Source organism: Hemiscyllium ocellatum, chromosome 36, assembly GCF_020745735.1.
Source record: "Hemiscyllium ocellatum isolate sHemOce1 chromosome 36, sHemOce1.pat.X.cur, whole genome shotgun sequence".
Lineage (NCBI taxonomy): Eukaryota > Metazoa > Chordata > Chondrichthyes > Orectolobiformes > Hemiscylliidae > Hemiscyllium > Hemiscyllium ocellatum.
Window position 1 is genome coordinate 47,055,882 of NC_083436.1, and position 23,682 is coordinate 47,079,563.

Genomic DNA, 23,682 nt, shown 5'->3' on the forward strand with positions numbered 1-23,682 from the left:
GCGAGAGAGTGAGAGCAAGTGAGTGTGAGAGAGTGAGTGTGAGAGAGTGAGTGTGAGAAAGTGAGTGTGAGAGTGTGAGAGTGAGAGTGAGAGTGAGAGAGAGAGTGAGAGAGAGAGTGCGAGAGTGAGAGTGCGAGAGTGCGAGTGAGAGTGCGAGAGTGAGAGAGTGTGAGAGAGTGAGAGCAAGAGAGTGAGAGCAAGAGAGTGAGAGCAAGTGAGTGTGAGAAAGTGAGTGTGAGAAAGAGAGAGTGAGAGTGCGAGAGTGAGAGTGCGAGAGTGAGAGTGAGAGTGCGAGAGTGAGAGTGCGAGAGTGAGAGTGCGAGTGCGAGAGCGAGAGTGCGAGTGCGAGAGTGAGAGTGAGAGTGTGAGTGAGAGCGAGAGAGTGAGAGCGAGAGAGTGAGAGTGAGAGCGAGAGAGTGAGAGCGAGAGAGCGAGAGAGAGAAAGCGAGAGAGAGAGAGAGAGTGAGAGCGTGAGTGTGAGAGCGTGTGTGAGAAAGTGAGAGTGAGAGTGCGAGAGTGAGAGTGAGAGTGCGAGAGTGAGAGTGCGAGAGTGAGAGTGCGAGTGCGAGTGCGAGTGCGAGAGTGAGAGTGAGAGAGAGAGAGCGAGAGCGAGAGAGAGAGCGAGAGAGAGAGCGAGAGCGAGAGCGAGAGCGAGAGAGTGAGTGTGTGTGTGTGTGTGAGAGAGTGAGTGTGAGAGAGAGAGGGCAAGAGAGAGAGGGCGAGAGAGAGAGGGCGAGAGAGAGAGGGCGAGAGAGAGAGGGCAAGAGAGTGAGTGAGAGACATTGAGTGTGAGAAAGTGAGTGTGCGAGAGTGAGTGTGCGAGAGTGTGAGAGAGCAAGTGTGAGAGAGAGAGTGAGAGCGTGAGAGTGAGAGAGTGTGAGAGAGCAAGTGTGAGAGAGAGTGTGAGAGTGTGAGAGAGAGAGAGTGAGAGCGTGAGAGAGTGAGAGAGTGAGTGTGAGAGAGTGTGAGAGAGTGTGAGAGAGTGTGAGAGAGCAAGTGTGAGAGAGAGTGTGAGAGTGTGAGAGAGAGAGTGAGAGTGCGCGAGAGTGCGCGAGAATGTGTGAGATGAGAGAGTGTGCGAGAGTGAGAGAGTGAGTGAGTGCGAGAGAGTGAGTGCGAGAGAGTGAGTGCGAGAGAGTGAGTGCGAGAGAGTGAGTGCGAGAGAGTGAGTGCGAGAGAGAGTGTGAGAAAGTGAGAAAGTGAGAGTGAGTGAGTGAGAGTGTGCGAGAGAGAGTGTGCAACAGAGAGTGTGCGAGAGAGTGTGCGAGAGAGTGTGCGAGAGAGTGTGCGAGAGAGTGTGCGAGAGAGTGTGCGAGAGAGTGAGTGCGAGAGTGTGAGAAAGTGAGTGAGTGAGTGCGAGAGAGAGTGTGCAACAGAGAGTGTGCAAGAGAGTGTGCGAGAGAGTGAGAATGTGTGAGAGCGTGTGAGAGAGAGTGTGAGAGAGAGTGAGTGTGAGAGAGTGAGTGTGAGAGTGAGAGTCAGAGTGAGAGAGAGAGAGTGTGAGGGAGAGTGTGAGAGAGAGGGAGGGAGAGAGAGAGAGAGAGAGAGAGAGAGAGAGAGAGAGAGACTGAGTGAGACAGAAAGTGAGAGAGTGCGTGTGGGAGTGCTTGTGACAGAGTGAGAGAGAGTGTGAGTGAAAGAGAGAGTGAGAGAGTGTGAGTGAAAAAGAGTGAGACAGAGAGTGTGTGAGTGGCTGAGAGAGAGTGAGAGAGAGAGTGAATGTGAGAGAGTGTGCTTGAGAGAGAGAGAGAGAGAGAGAGAGAGAGAGAGATGCATAAACATGAGAAGGGATGGAGAAGAGAGTGGCAGTATTAGAACTAGGTATATTTTACAGCAAGCAGGCAGGCAATCATGTAATTAGTTGTGAGAAAATAGCAAGATGTCACTTACCTTCTTGGAGACCAGGCACCAATTTATAGACAATATCTTGCATTGTTCGATCGTGACTTGGAAGTGCAGCAGAAAAGAAAATAAATACGTGAATGTTATTCCTAAAAAATTAGTTTATAATAGTATAGTTCACACAATTCATTAGCAAAACATCCAAACCGCTTCAAAATATGAAGGTGAGATTAGAGATTTACTAAAGCTAACACTACTACAATTTTATGCCGATTCTCCTTCAAGTAGTGAAAGATAAGAAGAAATTTTATTAATGAGTCCAAAATTCTGAAGGACTTTCACTAAGTAAATAAGGAGAAACTTCTCCCTGTGGTGACTAACTAGAGGACAAAGACTTAAACTAATGCCTGACAGAACCAAAGGCAGAATTAAGAACTTAACTTTACACATGGAGTTTGTGCAAGCTCAAGCATGTGTCCTGAAAAGATGGCAAAAGTAATACGAACCTCCAAAAATCTTCTAAGAAATGAAACTGATGTACCAACCTGGCAACGACTAAAGCACAGGAAATGGCAACAGCAATCATTATCCTGTTAACCCCAGAAAGTCTTCACCAAAATCTGGGTGCTAGTGCCAAAATTCAAAGAAGAATCTCACAGACATATTCATTGTCACTAGTCAAATCATACCATACATCCCATTTCACAGACAAGAGCATCATTGACTTTGCAGAGATGGTGGCAGTGAAGTCAGGAAGGAGCTGCCCGGGGAATCCTCAACATTAACTTTGAACTTCATAAAGTCTAATGGCACCAGATCAAAAGGGGGATGTAAGCCTCCTCCTGGTGACCACGCACCATCCTTCTTCAGCTGATGAATCATTACTCCTCCATGTAAAACACCACTAGGGGAAGCACTGATGTGGGAAGGGCACAAAATATGGTCTGGGTGTGGGAACTTCAATATTCTTCACAAAGCAACACCATTACTGACTGAATTGGTTCATTTCTAAAGGACTTAACTGCTAGACTTGGACTGCAACCAGTGATAAGGGACAGGAGGAAGAAGCATAAAAACTGAAATTACTGGAAAACCTCAGCAGGTCTGGCAACATCTGTGGGGAAAAAACAGAGTTAACGTTTCAGGCTCAGTGACCCTTCTTAAGAGGAAAAAGCATACTTGACCTCACCCTAACTAATTTGCTTTCTGAAAATGTAGCTGATGACAGCATCACATTGCACAGTCCTTGTGTAAACAAAAACCCATCTTTACACTAAAACTTCCTTCAATAGTGCCATGATCACCACATGAAATGGGACTTCGAACAAATCTAATAACTCCAGCATGAGCAGCCAAGAGGAGCTGCGGACCATTAACAGCAGAATTATATTCCAACACAATTGTAACCTCACGGCCCGGTACATCACTCACTCTACCATTTACCATGTTATCAGATCAGGCCTGGTTCAGTGGAGTATGCATAAGGGCATGCCAGGCACAATCTACAAATGGAGGTGTCAACCTGATAAGGTCTTTTTCCCAACGTAGGGGAGTCCAGAACTAGACAGCATAGATTTAAGATGAGAGGTGAAAGATTTGAAAAGGAGCAATTGTTTTCACACAGAGTGCGGTGTGTGTATGGAATGAACTGTGGAGGCTGGTACAACTACAACATAAATAGGAAGGGTTTAAAGGGATAGGGATCAAATGCTGGCAAAATGGACTAGATTAACTTGGGATATCAGGATTGACATGGATGAAATGGACCAAAAGGTCTGTTTCCCTGCTGTTTAACTCTATAACAATAACCAGGTTTGGGTTGACAAGTGGTAAGTAACATTTGCACCATACAAGAGGAAGAACAAGGAAAGTTTTGTGTTTGACAAGATAGCATCCAACCATTACCTTCTTGACCTAGAGTTGCCCACAAGGGAAAAACAACCTTTCTGCATTCCCCTGTGAAGCCCCTTAAGAATCTTGTATGTTTCAATAAGGTTGCCTCTCATTCTTCTAAAATCCAATGAATAGAGGACCAACCTGTGCATTTGCTTTAACTCAAGGAGTATCAGAAATAAAAGTGACTAACTTAGAGCATGGATCAGTACCTGGTGCTATGATGTTGTGGCCATAACAGAGACATGGGTTTCTCAGGGGCAGGAATGGTTGCTGGATGTTTCAGGGTTTAGAGCATTTAAAAAGAATGTGTGGGGGGGGGGGGGGGAGAAAGAGGAGGGGGTGTAGCACTACTAATCGGAGAGGGTATCACAGCTACAGAAGCTTCCATTTTTGAAGAAGATCTGCCTACCGAGTCAGTATGGGTGGAAATTAGGAACAGCAAGGGAGCAGTCACATCGTTAGGGGTTTACTACGGGCCCCCCAATAGCAGCAGGGAGATGGGAGAAAGCATAGGTCGGCAGATTTTGGAAAAGTGTGGACGTAGTAGGGTTGTTTTAATGGGTGACCTTAACTTTCCCAATATTGATTGGAACCTCCTTCGAGCAGAAGATTTGAATGGAGCTGTTTTTGTAAGGTGTGTTCAGGAGGGTTTCCTAACTCAGTACGTTGACAGGCCAACGAGGGGAGAGGCCATTCCAGACTTAGTGCTCGGAAACGAGCCGGGGCAGGTATCAGATCTTGTGGTGGGAGAGCATTTTGGTGATAGTGACCACAGCTGCCTCACATTCTACATAGCTATGGAGGAGGAGAGGATTAGGCAAAATGGGAGGATATTTAATTGGGGAAGAGGAAACTATGATGTGATTAGACATGAGTTAGGAAGCATAGATTGGGAGCAATTGTTCCATGGTAAAGGCACTGCAGACATGTGGAGACTGTTTAAGGAACAGTTGTTGCAAGTGATGAATAAATATGTCCCTCTGAGACAGGCAAGAAGTGGTAAGATAAAGGAACCTTGGATGACGAGAGCGGTGGAGCTTCTCGTCAAAAGGAAGAAGGTAGCTTACATAAGGTGGAGGAAGCTAGGGTCAAGCTCAGCTCTACAGGATTACAGGCAGGCGAGGAAGGAGCTTAAAAGTGGTCTGAGGAGAGCCAGGAGGGGGCACAAGAAAGGCTTGGCAGAACGGATTAGGGAGAACACAAAGGCATTTTACACTTATGTGAGGAATAAGAGAATGGTCAAAGAAAGAGTAGGGCCAATCAGGGATAGCATAGGGAATGTGTGTGTGGAGTCTGAGGAGGTAGGGGAAGCCCTAAATGAGTTTTTTGCTTCTGTCTTTACAAAAGAAACGAACTTTGTAGTGAATGAAACCTTTGAAGAGCAGGTGTGCTTCCTGGAATGGATCATGGTAGAGGAAACTGATGTGCTGAAATTTTTGTCAAACATTAAGATTGACAAGTCGCCAGTCCCGGACCAGATTAGTCCTCGGCTGCTTTGGGAAACGAGGAATGTAATTGCTTCGCCACTGGCGAAGATCTTTGCATCCTCGCTCTCACTGGAGTCGTACCTGAGGACTGGAGAGAGGCAAATGTAATTCCTCTCTTCAAGAAAGGAAATAGGGAAATCCCCAGCAATTACAGACCAGTAAGTCTCACGTCTGTTGTCTGCAAGGTGTTAGAAAGGATTCTGAGGGATGGGATTTATGACCATCTGGAAGAGCATGGCTTGATTAAATGCAGTCAACATGGCTTTGTGAGGGACAAGTCATGCCTCACAAATCTTATCGAGTTCTTTGAGGATGTGACTAGAAAAGTTGATGGGGGTCAAGCTGTGGATGTGGTGTATATGGACTTCAGCAAGGCATTTGATAAGGTTCCTCATGGTAGGCTCATTCAGAAGGTCAGGAGGAATGGGATACAGAGGAACTTAGCTGTCTGGATACAGAATTGGCTGGCCAACAGAAGACAGCGAGTGGTAGTAGAAGGAAAATATTCTGCCTGGAAGTCTGTGGTGAGTGGTGTTCCACAGGGCTCTGTCCTTGGGCCTCTACTGTTTGTAATTTTTATTAATGACTTGGATGACTTGCAGACAACACAAAGGTTGGAGCTGTTGTTGACAGTATAGAGGGCTGTTGTAGGCTGCAACGGGACATTGACAGGATGCGGAGATGGGCTGAGAGGTGGGAGATGGAGTTCAACATCGATAAATGGGAGGTGATGCATTTTGGAAGGTCGAATTTGAAAGCTGAGTACAGGATTAAGGATAGGATTCTTGGCAGTGTGGAGGAACAGAGGGATCTTGGTGTGCAAGTACATAGATCTCTTAAAATGGCCACCCAAGTGGACAGGTTTGTTAAGAAAACATTTGGTGTTTTGGTTTTTATTAACATAGGGATTGAGTTTAAGAGTCATGAGATCTTGTTGCAACTCTATAAAACTTTGGTTAGACCATACTTGGAATACTGCGTCCAGTTCTGGTCACCCTATTATAGGAAAGATGTGGATGTTTTGGAGAGGGTTCAGAGGAGGTTTACCAGGATGCTGCCTGGACTGGAGGGTTTATCTTATGAAGAGAGGTTGACTGAGCTCGGACTTTTTTCATTGGAGAAAAGGAGGAGGAGAGGGGACCGAATTGAGGTATACAAGATAATGACAGGCATAGATAGAGTCGATAGCTAGAGACTATTTCTCAGGGCAGAAATGACTAACATGAGGGGTCATAGTTTTAAGCTGGTTGGAGGAAAGTATAGAGGGGATGTCAGAGGCGGGTTCTTTACACAGAGAGTTGTGAGAGCATGGAATGCGTTGCCAGCAGCAGTTGTGGAAGCAAGGTCATTGGGGACATTCAAGAGATTACTGGACATGCATATGGTCACAGAAATTTGATGGTGCATACATGAGGATCAGTGGTCGGCACAACATCGTGGGCTGTAGGGCCCGTTCTGTGCTGTACTGTTCTATGTTCTAATCTCCCTTCCTAAGACATTCTTTCTATACCAGGTACAGCCTAGTGAATGAACCTTCCCTGGACTGTCATAAATACCAGCGTATCTTCCCTTAGTAAGGGGTCCAAACTGCTCTTCGTACTCCAGCAGAAGTCTGACTTGCGCCTTGCACAGCCATGGCAAACTCGCCCTATGTTATACTCTATTCCATTCAAAATAAGGGCCAACATTCCACTTGCTTTCCTGGATACCTGCTGAACATGGATGCTAGCTTTTTTGTGAAAGGCAACAGCTTACAGTAATATGTGGGAGAAAACAATTGGCTTTCTTCAGGTTTCAGTTACTTTTACTTCAGAGAGAGAGACAGACATAGCACTTTTCCTTTCAGCATTCTGGAGGTTTCTCTCCCTCCATCGTAAACACCCAGTCATTCACCTGTACAGTAGTCAATTAGAAAATTATTATGCTGATGAATTGCAGTTCCACAATCGGTTACATTTACACAAACCAATCAGCAATCTGTTGCTGGATGTATCTCCCTCTAGAGAGTGCCATGGTGTGTTATCTCATTTCCCCCACTGCTTGCTACAAGAGAAGAAATTCTTCCTCATTTCTATCTTAAATGGGCAACTCATTACTCTGAGATTACACCCTTTAGCACAAGACTCTTCCACAAGGGAAAGCACTTTCTCAGCATCTAACCTGTCAAGAATCTTGTGTTTTTTAAATAATGTCACCTTGTATTTTTCGAAATTCCAATGAATACAGGCCCAACTTATTGAGTTCCTTCATTGAGAAAATCTCATCCTATCCAGGATCAACTGAGTGAACTTGTCTGTCTCCAATGTCACTATATCTTAAACATGGAACATCACCGAAGCCATCAAAACAAAAGCAAGATAGATCCAACCAACTCAATTACTGCCCCAGTCTATTTTCAATAAGCAAATGATGAATAGAATAGTTAATAGTGCTAACAAGCAGCAATTACTTAGCAACAGTCTGTTCACTGATGCTCAGTCTGGGTTCTGCTAGGGTCATTCAGTTCTGACCTCATTATAGCCTTGGTTCAAACATTAAAGAGGTGGATTCAAGGGTGAGATGGGAGTGACTGCCCTTAACATTAAGCCACATTTGACTTAGTGTAGCATCAAAAGCCTGAGAAAACTGAAGTCAAGAGCAATCAAAGAGCAATCTCTCCATGGACTGGAGTTATACCTGGCAAAGAAGATAATAATTGTGGATGCTGGTGACTATTCAGCCCATACCAAAGGCATCACTATAGGTGTTCCTCAAGGTAGTGTCCTGCATCCAATAACTTTTGCTGCTTCATCGTGAAGTTTCTAAGATTCAGCTGTGCACAGATTCCAGCACCATTCACTCACTCCTTAGACTGTGAAGCAGTGCATGACCACATGTAGTAACACCTGGACAATATCCAGGTTTGAGTTGACAGGTGGTAAGTAACATCTACTCTGTACATGTACCAGATGCCCTTTGACATTTTATGACATTATCATCACTGAATTCAGGCTAACTGGGGTTATACCTGATCAGAAATTGATCTGGACCATTCATATAAATACTGTAGATACAACAGGTCATACACTAAGAGCTCTGCCTCAAGTAATTGACTCCCCAGTGTTTATTCTCCAGCGACAAGGTACAGTTCAAGAGTGTGATGGAATATTTTTCATTTTCTCCAATGGGTGTAATTATGCCCACACTCAAGAAGCTGGCTTGTTTGGCAACCTCTCTCTTGCACATTCAACATTTGCTCTTTTCAAATTAACACACAATGGCAGCTGTGTGCATCATCAACAAGATTCACTGCAGTAACTCACCAAGGCTCCTCCTACAAACCCACCACCACCTAGAAGGACAATGGCATGAGATACACAGAAACATCACCACCTGCAAGTTCTCCTTCAAGCCATCATCACCCTGACTTGAAAATATATCATTGTTCCTCTACTGTTGCTGGATCGAAATCCTGGAAGTCCCCTACTAGCACCACAATGGGTGTTCCTACACAAGGACTGAGCATTCAATAAAGCAGTTCACTACCACCTCTGCAGGGCAATCAGGGATGGGCAATTAATGGTTTGGCCTACAGTGCCTGGATCCCATGGATGAATCAAAGAAAACTCGGAACAATATCTCACTGTTGAGATAATATACTCCTTTTTCATTCCTGCAGCTAAATTGGACAATGTTATGTTGTCCTACATTACATTGTATTTGTCTGATCTTTGCCCACTCACTAAATCTATCTTCATCCCTTGGGAACCTGCTTTTGTCCTCTTCAAAACCTTCTTCCCTATCTATCAATGTGCATTCAGCAAACATACCCTCAGGTAATTAATTCATCATTTATGCAAACTGTAAAACATTTAGGCCTAAGCATTGATCCCAGACACACCATTTGTTACATCTCACCAATCGCATTTTTGATGACACTCTATTCCTTGTTGTCCAGTCAATCTTCTATCCCTGCCACAATGTTACCCCACTACACCATGAGTTTTTATGTTCTACAATAACTTTTGATGTGGTGCTTTATCAAATGCTTCTGGAAACTCAAACATGGTACATCCCTCTGTCCTCTAAAGGATAATTCTTCAAAGATGTCCGAAATCTTTGTGAAATATTGACAAAATAATGGAATATCTCAGCAGGTCTGGCAGCATCTGTAAGGAGAGAAAAGAGCTGATGTTTCGAGTCTAACTGACCCTTTGTCAGAGATTTTACAAAGGGTCAGTTAGACTCGAAACGTCAGCTCTTTTCTCTCCTCACAGTTGCTGCCAGACCAGCTGAGATTTTCCAGCATTTTCTCTTTTGGTTTCAGATTCCAGCATCTGCAGTAATTTGCTTTTATTGACAAAATATTGTTGACTCTACATGATAACCTTGAGATTTTCCACATGCTCTGCTGTAACGCCTTCAAAAATACCTCGAACATCGTCCTCTGACTTAAGTTGACCAGCCTGGCATTATAGTTATTTTCCATTCCAAATGCATCTCCTCCAATCTGCTGAATTTTGGAAAATTAAAACCAATGCACTAAATATCTCTTTAACCACTTCTTTTAAGACTGCAGAATAATTTCAATGAGGATCCAGGGACTCAGCAACTCAGATCTACACAATTAATTTACTTTCGAAGTGATTGCTGGGCCCCCGCTGAGATATTTGTATCATCAATAGTCACAGGCGAGGTGCTGGAAGACTGGAGGTTGGTTATTGTGGTGCCACTGTTTAAGAAAGGTGATAAAGAAAAGCCAGGGAACTAGACTGGTAAACCTGACATCAGTTGTGGACAAGTTGTTGGAAGGAATCCTGAGGGACAGGTTGTACATGTATTTAAAAAGGCAAAGACTGATTAGGGATAGTCAACATGGCTTTGTGCAGGAAATCATGTCTCACTAATTTTGATTTGAGTTTTTGGATAAAGTAACGAGGATTGATGAGGGCAGAGCGGTGGACGTGATCTATATGGACTTCAAACGGCCTTTGACAAGGTTGCCCATGGGAGACTGGTTAGCAAGGTTAGATCTCATGGAATACAGGGAGAACTAGCCATTCGGATACAGAACTGGCTCAAAAGGTAGAAGACAGAGGGTGGTAGTGGAGGATTGCTCTTCACACTGGAGGCCTGTTACTAGTGGAGTGCCATAAGAATCGGTGCTGGGTCCACTGCTCTACGCCATTTATATAAATGATTTGGGTGTGAACACAGGAGATGTATAGAACATAGAAAGGTACAGCACAGAACAGACCATGCGGCCCACGCTGTTGTGTCGAGGATTATTCCTAATCTAAAATAAAATAACCTAACCTACACACCCCTCACTTCACTGCTGTCAATGTGTATATCCAGCAGTCGCTTAAATGTCCCTAATGACACTGCTTCCACCACTATCACCACTGGCAACGCATTCCATGCATTCACAACTCTCTGCGTGAAGAACCTACTTATGACGTCTCCTCTATACTTCCTCCTAATATCTTAAAACTATGACTCCTCGTACCAGTCAAAGTTAAAAGAGAAAAAATATAACATAGCAAAGATAAGTGGGAAAACTGAGGACTGAGGAGCAACAGAGGATTACTAAGAAGGAAATATGCAGAGGAAAAATGAGGTAAGAAGGTAAACTGGACAATAATATAAAGGAGGGTAGTAAAAGTATGTGCAAGGCAAAAAAAAATGGTTAGGACTAAATTTGGGTCCTTGAAGACAGAAACAGGGAATATCTTACGGGGAACAAAGAAATGGCAGAAGAATTAAATGGGTACTTCAGATCTGTGTTCACTGGGGAAGATACAAGCAATCTCCCTGAGGTAACAGTGGCTGAAGGACCTGAACTTAAGGGAATCTATATTTGCCAGAATTTGGTGTTGGAGAGACTGTTAGGTCTGAAGGTTGACAAGTCTCTGGGGCCTGATGGTCCCAGGGTACTGAAGGAGGTGGCTCGGGAAATCGTGGATGCGTTGGTGATTATTTTCCAGAGTTCGATAGATTCGGGGTCGGTTCGTGAGGATTGGAGGGTGGCTAATGTTATATCACTTTTTAAGAAAGGTGGGAGAGAGAAAGCAGGAAATTATAGACCAGTTAGTCTGACCTCAGTGGTGGGAAAGATGCTGGAGCCTATTATAAAGGATGAAATTACAGCACATCTGGATAGTAGTAACAGGACAGGTCAGAGTCAGCATGGATTTATGAAGGGGAAATCATGCTTGACTAATCTTCTTGAATTTTTTGAGGATGTAACTCTGAAGATAGACGAGGGAGATCCAGTAGATGTAGTGTACTTGGACTTTCAGAAAGCTTTTGATAAAGTCCCACACAGGAGGTTAGTGAGTAAAACTAGGGCACATGGTATTGGGGCAAAGTACTAAATTGGATTGAAAATTGGTTGGCTGATAGGAAACAAAGGGTAGTGATAAACGGCTGCATTTCGGAATGGCAGGCAGTGACCAGTGGGATACCGCAGGGATCCGTGCTGGGACCGCAGCTTTTTACAATATATGTTAATGATATAGAAGATGGTATCAGCAATAACATTAGCAAATTTGCTGATGATACTAAACTGGGTGGCAGGGTGAAATGTGAGGAGAATGTTAGAAGATTACAGGGTGACCTGGACAAGTTAGGTGAGTGGGCAGATGCATGGCAGATGCAGTTTAATGTGGATAAATGTATGGTTATCCACTTTGGTGGCAAGAACAGGAAGGCAGATTACTACCTCAATGGAATTAATTTAGGTAAAGGGGCAGTACAGAGAGATCTGGGTGTTCTTGTACACCAGTCAATGAAGGTAAGCATGCAGGTACAGCAGGTAGTGAAGAAGGCTAATAGCAAGCTGGCCTTCATAACAAGAGGAATTGAGTATAAAAGCAATGAGGTTCTTCTGCAGCTGTACAGGGCCCTGGTGAGACCGCACCTGGAGTACTATGTGCAAATTTGGTCTCCAAATTTGTGGAAAGACATTCTGGCTATTGAGGGAGTGCAGCGTAGGTTCACGAGGTCAATTTCTGGAATGGCGGGATTACCTTACACTGAAAGACTGAAGCGACTGGGCTTGTATACCCTTGAGTTTAGAAGACTGAGAGGGGATCTGATTGAGACATATAAGGTTATGAAAGAATTGGACACTCTGGCAGCAGGAAACATGTTTCCGCTGATGGGTGAGTGCCGAACCAGAGGACACAGCTTAAAAATACGGGGTAGACCATTTAGGACAGAGATGAGGAGAAACTTCTTCAACCAGAGAGTGGTGGCTGTGTGGAATGCTCTGCCCAGAGGGCAGTGGAGGCCCAGTCTCTGGATTCATTTAAGAAAGAGTTGGATAGAGCTCTCAAGGATAGTGGAATCAAGGGTTACGGAGATAAGGCAGGAAGAGGATACTAATTAGGAATGATCAGCCATGATCATATTGAATGGCGGTGCAGGCTCGAAGGGCTGAATGGTCTACTCCTGCACCTATTGTCTATTGTCAATTCTGCCCTGGGGAAAAGTCTCTGGCTATTGTCCCTATCCATGCCTCTCATTATCTTGTATACCTTGATCAGGTCACCTCTCTTTCGCCTTCTCTCTAGAGAGAAAAGTCTGAGCTGAGTCAACCTCTCTTTGTAAGACAAGCCCTCCAGTCCAGGCAGCATCCTGGTAAACCTTCTCTGCACCCTCTCCAAAGCCTATGCATTTTTCTTATAATAGGACGACCAGAAATGGACACAATATTCCAAGTGTGGGCTCACCAGGGATTTATAGGGCTGCAGAAAAACCTTGTGGTTCTGAAATTTGATCCCCCTGTTAATGAAAGCCAAAACACCATATGCTTTCATAACAACCCTATCCACTTGAGTGGCAACTTTGAGGGATCTATGCACTTGAACACTAAGATCCCTCTGTTCCTCCACACTGCCAAGAATCCTGTCTTTAATCTTATATTCTGCATTCAAGTTCGATCTTCCAAAATGCATCACTTCGCATTTATCTAGATTGAACTCTATCTGCCATTTCTCAGCTCAGCTCTGCATCCTGTCACGCTGCTACCTGCACCAGCCCTTGATACTATCAACGGCACCTCCAACCTTTGTATCATCATCAAATTTACTAACCAACCCCTCAGCCTCCTCATCCAAGTCATTTATAAAAATTACAAAGAGCAAGAGGGCCAAGAACACAGGCCTGCAGGACACCACTCACCACTGACCTCCAGGCAGAATACTTGCCATCTACAATCACTCTCCGCCTTGTCAGCCAACCAATTCTGAATCCAGATAGCCAAATGTCTCTTTATCCCAATCCTCCTGACTTTATGAATGAGTCTACTATGGGGAACCTTATCTAATGCCTTGCTGAAGTCCATATACACCACATCCACTGCTCGACCTTCATCGACCTGTCTTGTCATCTCTTCAAAGAACTCAATAAGATTTGTGAGGCACAACCTGCCCTTCACAAAGCCTTGCTGACTTCCTTTAATCACAATATGCTTTTCCAAATAGTCATAAATCCTATCCCTCAGAATTCCTTCGAAAGTCTTGCTGACCACAGAAGTAAGATCGACTGGTCTGTAATTGCCAGAGATTTCCCTGTCCCCCTTCTTGAAAAGAGAACATTTGCCTCCCTCCAATCCTCCAGTACAGCTCCCGTGGAGAGTGAGGAAGCAAAGATGTTCACCAGCGGCTTAACAACCTCCTTTCCCGCTTCCCAGAGCAACCTAAGATAAATCTGGTCTGGCCCAGGGGACTCAACAATTTTAATGTTTGCCAAAATTTCCAGCACATCAACTTCAGCAATCTTGATCTGTTCAAACCCATATCCCAGCTCCTCAAAGTTCCCATTCACAACAAGGTCCCTTTCCTGAGTGAAAACCGAAGCAAAAAACTCATTTAGGGCTTCCCCTATCTGCTCAGACTCCACACACAAGATCCCTACGCTATCACTGACCAGCCCTACCCTCTCCCTGATCATTCTCTTATTCCTCACGAATGAGTAAAATGTCTTTGGGTTCTCCCTAATCCTTCTTGCCAAGCCTTTTTCGTGCCCCCTCCTGGCTCTCCTCAGTCCATTTCTGAGCTCCTTTCTAGCAAGCCTGTAATCCTCTAAAGCTGTGCTAGATCCTTGCTTCCTCCACCTTATGTAAGCTGCCTTCTTCCTTTTGACAAGAGGCTCCTCTGTTCTTGTCATCCAAGGCTCCTTGATCTTACCCCTTCTTACTGGTCTCAAAGGAACAAATTTGTGCATCACTCACAACAACTGCTCCCACTGTAGTGGGCGGCACGGTGGCACAGTGGTTAGCACTGCTGCCTCACAGCGCCTGAGACCCGGGTTCAATTCCCGACTCAGGCGACTGACTGTGTGGAGTTTGCACGTTCTCCCAGTGTCTGCGTGGGTTTCCTCCGGGTGCTCCGGTTTCCTCCCACAATCCAAAGATGCGCGGGTTAGGTGAATTGGCCATGCTAAATTGCCCGTAGTGTTAGGTAAGGGGTAAATGTAGGGGTATGGGTGGGTTGCGCTTTGGCGGGTCGGTGTGGACTTGTTGGGCCGAAGGGCCTGTTTCCACACTGTAAGTAATCTAATCTAATCTTAAACAGGAGTCTGTTGTGCCCTCTCTGTGGAACACTTGCTCACAATCTATACTTTCCAACTCCTGTTTGATAGCATCATAATTTCCTTTTCCCCAATTAAATATCTTCCTTTGGTAACTGCTTCTTTCCCTCTCCAAGGCTATGCTAAATGTGAGGCAGTTATGGTCACTGTCACCAAAGTGTTCTCCCACCTAGAGATCTGACACCTGTACTGGCTCATTGCCGAGCACCAAATCCAAAAAGGCCTCTCCCCTCGTCGGCCTGTCTACATATTGAGTAAGGAAACCCTCCTGAACACACCTGACAAAAACGGCTCCATCCAACCCATCTGCTCTAAGGAGGTTCCTGTCAATATCGGTAAAGTTGAAGTCACTCATAACAACAACCCTGCTACAACTGCATGTTTCCAAAATCTGTATAGTTAATAAGTTTGCAGTCGATACCAAAATTGGAGGTGTACTGGACAGCGAAGAAGGTTATCTCAGAGTACAATGGGATCTTGATCAGATGGGAGAATGGGCTGAGGACTGGCAGATGGAGGTTAATTTAGATAAATGTGTGGTGCTGCATTTTGGAAAGGCAAATCCGGACAGGGCTTTTACACTTAATGTTAAAGTCCTGGGAACTGGTACTGAACAAAGAGACCTTGGAGTGCAGGTTCATAGTGCCTTGAAAGTAGAGTCGCAGGTAGATAGGATAGTGAAGAAGGCATTTGGTATGCTTTCCTTTATTGGTCAGAGCACTGAGTATAGGAGTTGGGAGGTCATGTTGTGGCTGTACAGGAAATTGGTTCGGCCACTTTTGGAATACTGTGTGCAATTCTGGTCTCCCACCTATTGGAAGGATGTCGTGAAACTTGAAAGGGTTCAGAAAAGACTCACAAAGATATTGCCAGGTTTTGTGAGTTTGAGCTATAGAAAGAGACTGAAATCCCTGGAGTTTGTTAGAGGCTGAGGGATGACCTTGTCGAGGTTTATAAAATCACGAAGGGTATAAGTAGGGTAAATAGACAATGCCTTTTCCCTAGGATGGGGAAGTCCAGAACTAGAGGGCTGGAAGCTAAGGTAAGAGGGGAAAGATTTAAAAGAAACGTAAGGTGCAACTTTTTCATGCAGATGGTGGTGTGTGTATGGAATGAGCTGCCAGAGGAAGTGGTGGAGGCTGGTACAATTACAACATTTAAAAAGCATCTGGATTGGTACATGAATAGTAAGGGTTTAGAGAGATATGGGCAAGTGCTGGCAAATGGGGTGAGATTAATTTAGGATATCTGGTCAGCATGGACGAGCTGGATCAAAGGATCTTTTCTGTGCTGTACATCTCTACGACTAGAACACTTTTTTTTAAAAATCTGTAACATTTCAGGCTGTTTTTATATTTTTGTTGCGCCCTAATTTTTCCTTTCTTGTTCATCTTTTTGTCAATCTTTGCAGTTTTAAATATTCCATCCATTCTCCTAACCATCAAACTATTGTTGCATAATTATATGTTTTGAAGTTTGACATGATCACTGACTGTTTTAGTGAACCATGGATGGCAGCTCCTCCACTTCTGCAGACTACATCATTACCAAAAGCCAGGGTGTACGATAGGGTGGGTGGCTCATTTCTTTCTTTTTAACTGTGCAGACATAATGATCCAACTGGCGTCTTAAGTCATAAACTTCATGATTTATTTCAAAGTTTTAATCTGTACTTTTGGTCTGACAGATGTGTTCATTTCTTCTTGAAAGAGATATGAACTTTGATGGAACTTCAATGGATCTTTAGTTTGTGTAGCTAAAGTTCCCAAATGTATTGTTCCAATCATGAAATCTGGAAAACTGTTCAGCATGTCTGCACAAAACATCTTTTTGCCATGACTGCAGGTGGTGCAATTGATCTTTAGGTTAAAATCTTAAATTTTAACCTCAAATATTGCGCTTCCAGGTGTGGACCCATTATTGAAGGGGGTTCAAATCACAGTTAAAACATTGGTTTACTCCTGCCATCATTCTGGACACTTGCACTTTTCTTTAGATTGTCAGATGAGCAAAAATTGCCTTAAGTGAATATTGGGAAGACTGAAGCCACTGCTTTCAGTTCCAATCACAAGCTTAGTTCCCTAGCTGCTGATGCTGTCCCCTCACCCTGGCTGCTGTCTGAGCTGAAATCATTTATAAACTTTGTATCACAGCTGAACCCAAAATGCACTCCAACCACATCCGTGCAGTTACTAAGATGGCTTATTTCTATGCCCTCTAACCCTATTGCTCCATCCTCTTCTGCATCAGTTCATGCACTGAAGTCCTCATTTATGCTTTTGCTCTTTCTAACCACGGCTATTCTAATGCTCTACTGGCCAGCCTCCCACATTCTACATTCTTTAAATGTGAGATCAACTCAAACTCAGCAGCCATGAGTTCTGTACCAAATTCTGTTCACCTAATTCCCAAGTCCTTGCTGACCTCTCAATCCCAAGTGAAGTCATTGCTTTGATTTCAAAGTTACGATCCATGTTTTAGAATTACTACTCAATGCTATCTCTATAATCTCCTCCAACCCCAAAATTTCTAAGATATCTGCATACTACTGTGGGATATCTGAGGAAAAAATAAATTGACTAGCATTATTTTCTCAAGGACTAATTTTTTTAAAACTGTTTTTGTGGGAGTGAGCTTGTTTTTTATTATGTGGTGTCACCTTGTGCACAACTCCCAAAAGCAGAAAAGTTGATAATGACCAGTTTTTAGGATGTTCCCCTAAATTGGAGGGTGAAGAGGAGAGGAAGGGGAATTAATTTGTCAGGAATTTGGTGATGCCAGTGCTTTGTCACGTCATGGTCTATGTTTCATAGTATGGATTTAAAGTTTGGGAGAAGATTACCTACAACACCTACCAAAAGAGGGAGTCTGACCCCACGCCACAGCTCACCAATAGGATAAACGACACACTGAGGAATCTACAAACAACGGCCAGATAACCAGGTCTGACCGACAAAGAATGAAACCGGAAAGCAACAACACCCCCAGATTCTATGGACTACTTAAAGTACACAAACCAGACATCCCACTCAGACCCATAGTATCACTACCAGGGACACCATCACACAAACTGGCTAAAGAGCTACAGCAGAAACTGAAACACCTGATCAGCGGATCCAGACACTCTATACAGTCAGCACAAGAATTCTTGGACATCGTCAGAAATATACACATAGACAAGGAAGAAACCATGGTCTCATTCGATGTAATGGCACTGTTCACCTCTATCGACAAAACCCTAGCCAGAGAAACAATATCCAACCTGCTGGACATACAGAACAGACAACAGGACGTTGAACCTATTAACAAAGACGGCATACTTAAACTACTGGACCTGTGCCTCACAACACATTTCACATTCAACAACCAAATATACGAACAAATCAACGGGACACCCATGGGCTCACCGATCTCTAGACTCATAGCAGAAGCAGTAATGCAAAGGTTAGAACAAAGTTTTACTGCAAATACAACCCAAACTCTGGGTCAGATATGTGGACGACACCTTTGTAATCATTAAAAACACAGAAATAGAGAACACGCACCGGAGCATCAACGCCACACTCACAGGAATCTGATTCACTAGAGAGGAAGAAAAAGACAACCAACTCCCATTCCTAGACGTGATGGTACAGAGAACACCGAACAGAGAATTCACCACAAAGCTATACAGGAAAGCCACACACACAGACCAAGTCCTGAACTATGAAAGCAACCACCCCAACACACACAAACGAAGTTGCATCAGGACACTATTAGAAAGGGCCACAACACACTGCAGTACACCAGAACTGCAAAAAGAGGAAGAAGAACACCTATACAAGGTATTCACCAAAAACGGATACCCACGCAATTTCATCAACAGATGCCTAAGGGAAAGACAACGGAATGAGGACATGCCGCAACCCAAAGGACTAGCCACACTACCATACATCAAAAACATTTCTGAACTGACAGCCAGACCACTGCGACCACTAGGACTCATAACAGCACACAAGCCAACAGCCACTCTCAGACAACAACTCACCAGACTAAGGGCCCGATACCCAGCATGAGCAAAACCAATGTAGTGTACAAAATCCCATGCAAGGACTGCACAAAACACTACATAGGACAAACAGGAAGACAGCTAACAATCCGCATCCATGAACACCAACTAGCCACGAAACGATACGACCAGCTATCCCTAGTAGCCACACACACAGATGACAAACAACATGAATTCGACTGGGCCAACACTACTATTATAGGGCAAGCCAAACAGAGAACAGCCAGGGAATTCCTAGAGGCATGGCACTCATTCACTGATTCTATCAACAAACACATCGACCTGGACCCAATATACCGGCCACTGCAACAGACAGCAACTGACAACCGGAAGCGGCAGAGACAAGCCACTATAAATGCTGAAGGAAACATCACAGAAGCGCTTCACAGGAGGCTCCCAAGCACTGAGGATGTCACCTAGAAAGGGGACGAAACGTTTGCAACTTAAACTCCCAGCTCGGCGAACAGAACCACAACATAGTATGGATTATGGAAGAGGTGATTAACTTTTCCCCTGGCTTGAAGGGTACTCAGTAGAACAGTATTTCAGTAGCCTTAAATCCAGTTTTCATTATGATTAGGGTTTAATAGGTCTCCAAATACAATACTGGATTGCCAAACTTAATCAGATGGGCCACTTTAATGGTAGGTGGGTAAAATGAAAAGGTCACATTGTTACCAATTGTCATCCTTACTTGAAACAGTGTGACTCCAACTCCACTTATCTAAAATTTTTTCACTGATGGATAAATTTGTATGTTGATGGTTTTTTTTCTGTCTCTGCCTCATTCTATGGGGTGAAGACAAGAGGATGAGCTTTAGAAATATCGTCATGATTGAATGGCGGACCAGGTTAGATGCGCTGAATGGCCTAATTCTGCTCCTTGTCTTATGGTCTTATGTTCCATGGCTGCAAAAAGCATTATTACATTCCGTCTCCTCCTCCCTGTTCAACCAAACATTGGCAGAATATTGTGAATAAGACCACAGTGTTTCACAAGTAACTGAAGCGACATTTCTGGGGACTTGTCCCGGTGTTGTAGCGTGCCAGATGACCTGCACCATGACTACTGAATTAGTGGTTAGCACTGTTGCCTCACAGAGCCAGAGGTGCATGTTTAATTCCACACTCCAGCAACTGTCTACGTGGAGTTTGCACATTCTCCCTGCGTCTACATGAGTTTCCTCCCATCAGTCCAAAAATATGCAGGTTAGGTGGACTGGCCATGCTAAATTGCCAAGAAATATGCAGGCGAGGTGGATTAGCCATGGGAAATGCAAGGTTATGTGGAAAGGGTTGGAAGCTCCTCTGGGTGGGATGCTCTTCGGAGGGTCAGGTGGACTCAATGGGCCAAATGGCCTGCCTCTGTGTTGTAGGGATTCTACAATCAGCAGCCCATGCATCACTTTCAATATTCACTCTCAGAGTCATAGAGATAGTACAGAAAAAAGCTATTTGACCCACTGAGTTCATGCTGGTCAAAAAAACCACCGACCTACTTTAACCCTGTTTTCCAGCGTTTGGCGCACAGCCTTGTAGGCCTTGACATTGAAAGTATCACTAGCTAGGCTAGCATTTATTACCAAACCCTAATTGCTCAGACAGTAGGTAAAAATTTAACACATGGCCAAGAGTCACATGTAGGCCAGGCAACGGTGACAGATTTATTTGCCTCATGACATTAATGAATTGGATACATTTTTTACAACAATCAGCACCGGTTCCATGGTCATAATTTGGCTATTCCACATTTTCTTTTACTGAATTTGGTATTTGCCATGGTAGGATCCAAACCATGTCTCCAGAACATTACTAATCCAGCAATAATGAAAAACAGATTAAGGATGCTAGAGATTTGGAACCAAAACAGAAATTACTGGCAAAACGCATCAGGTGTGGCAGCATCTGTGTAAAGAAAGCAGAGCGTTCTGATGAAGAGTTGCTGGACTTGAAACATTAGCTCTAGTTTATTTCCATAGATACTGCCTGGTCTGCTCAGTTTCACCAGCAATTTCTATTTTTGTATTTGCCGAGCAACACTACCACTTCACCTCTGCATGCCTCACTTGGAAAAATATTCCATTTCTTTTCGGTCACTGGATCAAAACCCATAGATCCCTGCAAGTGTCAGTACAGTTTGATGAAAGCGGCATGCAGAATGCTTGCTTTTACTATCCAAGCTATAGAATACTGGAACAAGGAAGTCATAGAGTCATAGAGATGCACAGCATGGAAACAGACCCTTCAGTCCAACCTGTCTATGCTGACCAGATATCCCAACCCAATCTAGTCCCACCAGCCAGCACTCGGCCCATATCCCTCCAAACCCTTCCTATCCATAAACCCATCCAATAAAACATTGCATAGGCCCCAGAAGAAAAACCGTGTGCAGTGGTGGTTGCCATAACTGAAGAACATGATTGCACTGTAGAGGGTGCAAAACAGATTCACTAGGATGCTGCCTGGAATGGAAAGTCTCAGTTATTAGGAGAGTAGAGGAAGCTGAGAGGGGATCTGATTCAGGGACACAAAATAATGAGGGGCTTGGATAGGACAGATGGTGAGAATCTCTTCCCCACTGCAGATGTGTCTAAAACCAGAAGTCATAAGTTTAAGGTAAGGAATACGTGCTTCACAGGAGGACTAAGGAAATATTTTATCACCCAAAGGTAGTAGAAATATGAGACATGCTGCGTGAGGGGGTGGTGGAGGTAGGTACTCTCACAACACTAAACAATTAGCTGGATGGTTAATTAAAATGTCAGGGTTAGGATGAAGAGCTGGTAAATGGGATCAACGTAGTTTGGTGTTTGTTGGTCAGCACAGACACAGTGGACTGAAGGGGCCTATTTGCGATGTGTCTTACTCTATATTTGAAGTAGAAGTTGATAGATTTCTGATTACCAATGGTGTAAAGGTTTATTGAGATTATGCGAGTGCAAGGCATTTGAAGTGTTTGATCAATTATGATCATATTAATTGGCGGAGCTAGGTCAGTTGGCTGAATGGCCCACTGCTATTCTTCTGTTCTTATGAAGCACTGTCCTCATGATGGCCTGGGAAATTTTCATTTCATTTTCAGCAGCAGCAGGAGTGGTGACAGCAAGGACCATAGGGCTGCTGGGAAGATAAATTACCCTCTTAAAAGGACTTACCTCAAGTGTTACCAGCCTCCATTTTCAGCAGCAGCGGGAGCGACGAGAGCAAGGACCACGGGGCTACCGGGAAGGTAAATTTCCCACTTAAAAGGACTTATCTTGTGAATAGGCGGAGCACATGCAGAGCAGGAGCGGACACAGGACTGCTGAGTAAGTGAAGTAATACATTTGGGTGGTTGCGTTACCTGAAACACTACTTAGGCAGTGTCCCTCACTATCCTCCTCCTCTAACAAAAAAAAGGTTGTGTGTTCCGGATTGATGAGGTTACTAGTTATTTTTTCAATAGTCTCTTGTGAATTCAGAACAGTGGGAATGGATGTTAGGACAGCTGAATGCTCCTTTTATAAAATGAAGGAGGTAAGGGTCACCACTAGTGTCCCCACTGACTTCATCTGTGGGGAGTGCACTTTGGGTGATAAAATATTTCCATAGTCCTCCTGTAAAGCACGTCTTCCTGACCTTAAACTTATAACTTCTGGTCTTAGACACATCTGCAATGGGGTCCTCAGAAACCCCATTAGAGAACTGGAGGTGGATGAACTTCACATCATTCGGAAGGCTGAGGGGGTAATTGAAAAAAGTTACAGAGAGGTAGTCACACCTCAGGTACAGGGAAAGGGTAGATGGGTTACAGTCAGTGGATGGAGAGGCAACAGGCACAGTGCAGGGATCTCCTGTAGCCATTCCCCTCAATAACAAGTATACGGTTTTGGATACTGTTAAGGGAATTTACTAATGCTCTTCAGGACGGTTTAAACTAATTCAGCAGGGGGATGGGAATTGAATTGGCACTCCAGTGTACAAGAGGTTGAGGGTAGTAAGGTCATAAATAAAGTTTCAAGGTTGCAAAAGTGTATCTCAGGCAGGAAGGTGGTTAAAAGGGTGTCTACTTCAATGCCAGGAGCATCTGAAATAAGGTGGTGAATTTGCAGCATGAGTTGATACCTGGAATCTTGATGATTTGGAGATGCCGGTGTTGGACTGGGGTGTACAAAGTTAAAAATCACACAACACCAGGTTATGTCTGTTCAATCAATTTTTCAATGTATAATTTCAGTTACATCACACTACAAATTTTTGCTATAAATTCTATGTTACGATCGAGCCCTCCACAATCACCTGATGAAGGAGCGTCGCTCCGAAAACTAGTGTGCTTCCAATTAAACCTGTTGGACTATAACCTGGTGTTGTGGGATTTTGATGGTATGGCCACTTCGGGGACATGACTAGAGCAGGGACAGGAATGGTTGTTGCTGGTTCAATAGATGTTTCAATAAGAACAGGTAAGTTGTTAAAAGATGGGAAGGTCAAGGGCTCCTGATGAAGGGCTTATGCCCGAAACGTCGAATTTCCTCTTCCTTGGATGCTGCCTGACCTGCTGCGCTTTTCCAGCAACACATTTTAAATAGTTGTTTGTGGAGTCCAAGGAAATAGGACAGGTGCTCAATGAATATTGTTCATCATCATTCACACTGGAAAATGACGATGTTGTCGAGGAGAATACGGAGATATGGGCTATTAGACTAGACAGGATTGAAATTCATAAGAAAGTGGTGTGTTACCAATTCTGCAAAGTGTGAATATAGGTAGGGCCCCTGGGACGGATGGGATTTATCCCCGGATCCTATGGGAAGCCAGGGAGGAGATGGGAGAATTTTTGGCTTTGATCTTTAC

At 44.1% G+C, this 23,682-nt stretch overlaps 1 protein-coding gene across 1 annotated transcript in view; it reads right to left on the minus strand.

The window, feature by feature from the left end:
- LOC132833373 (polycomb group RING finger protein 3) overlaps nucleotides 1–23,682 on the minus strand; it is a 181,614-nt gene that overhangs the window by 66,802 nt on the left and 91,130 nt on the right. Inside the window, exon 5 of the mRNA XM_060851596.1 lies at nucleotides 1,891–1,946. Within this exon, the coding sequence (XP_060707579.1) occupies nucleotides 1,891–1,946 (56 nt within the window). The remainder of the gene's footprint in view (nucleotides 1–1,890; nucleotides 1,947–23,682) is intronic.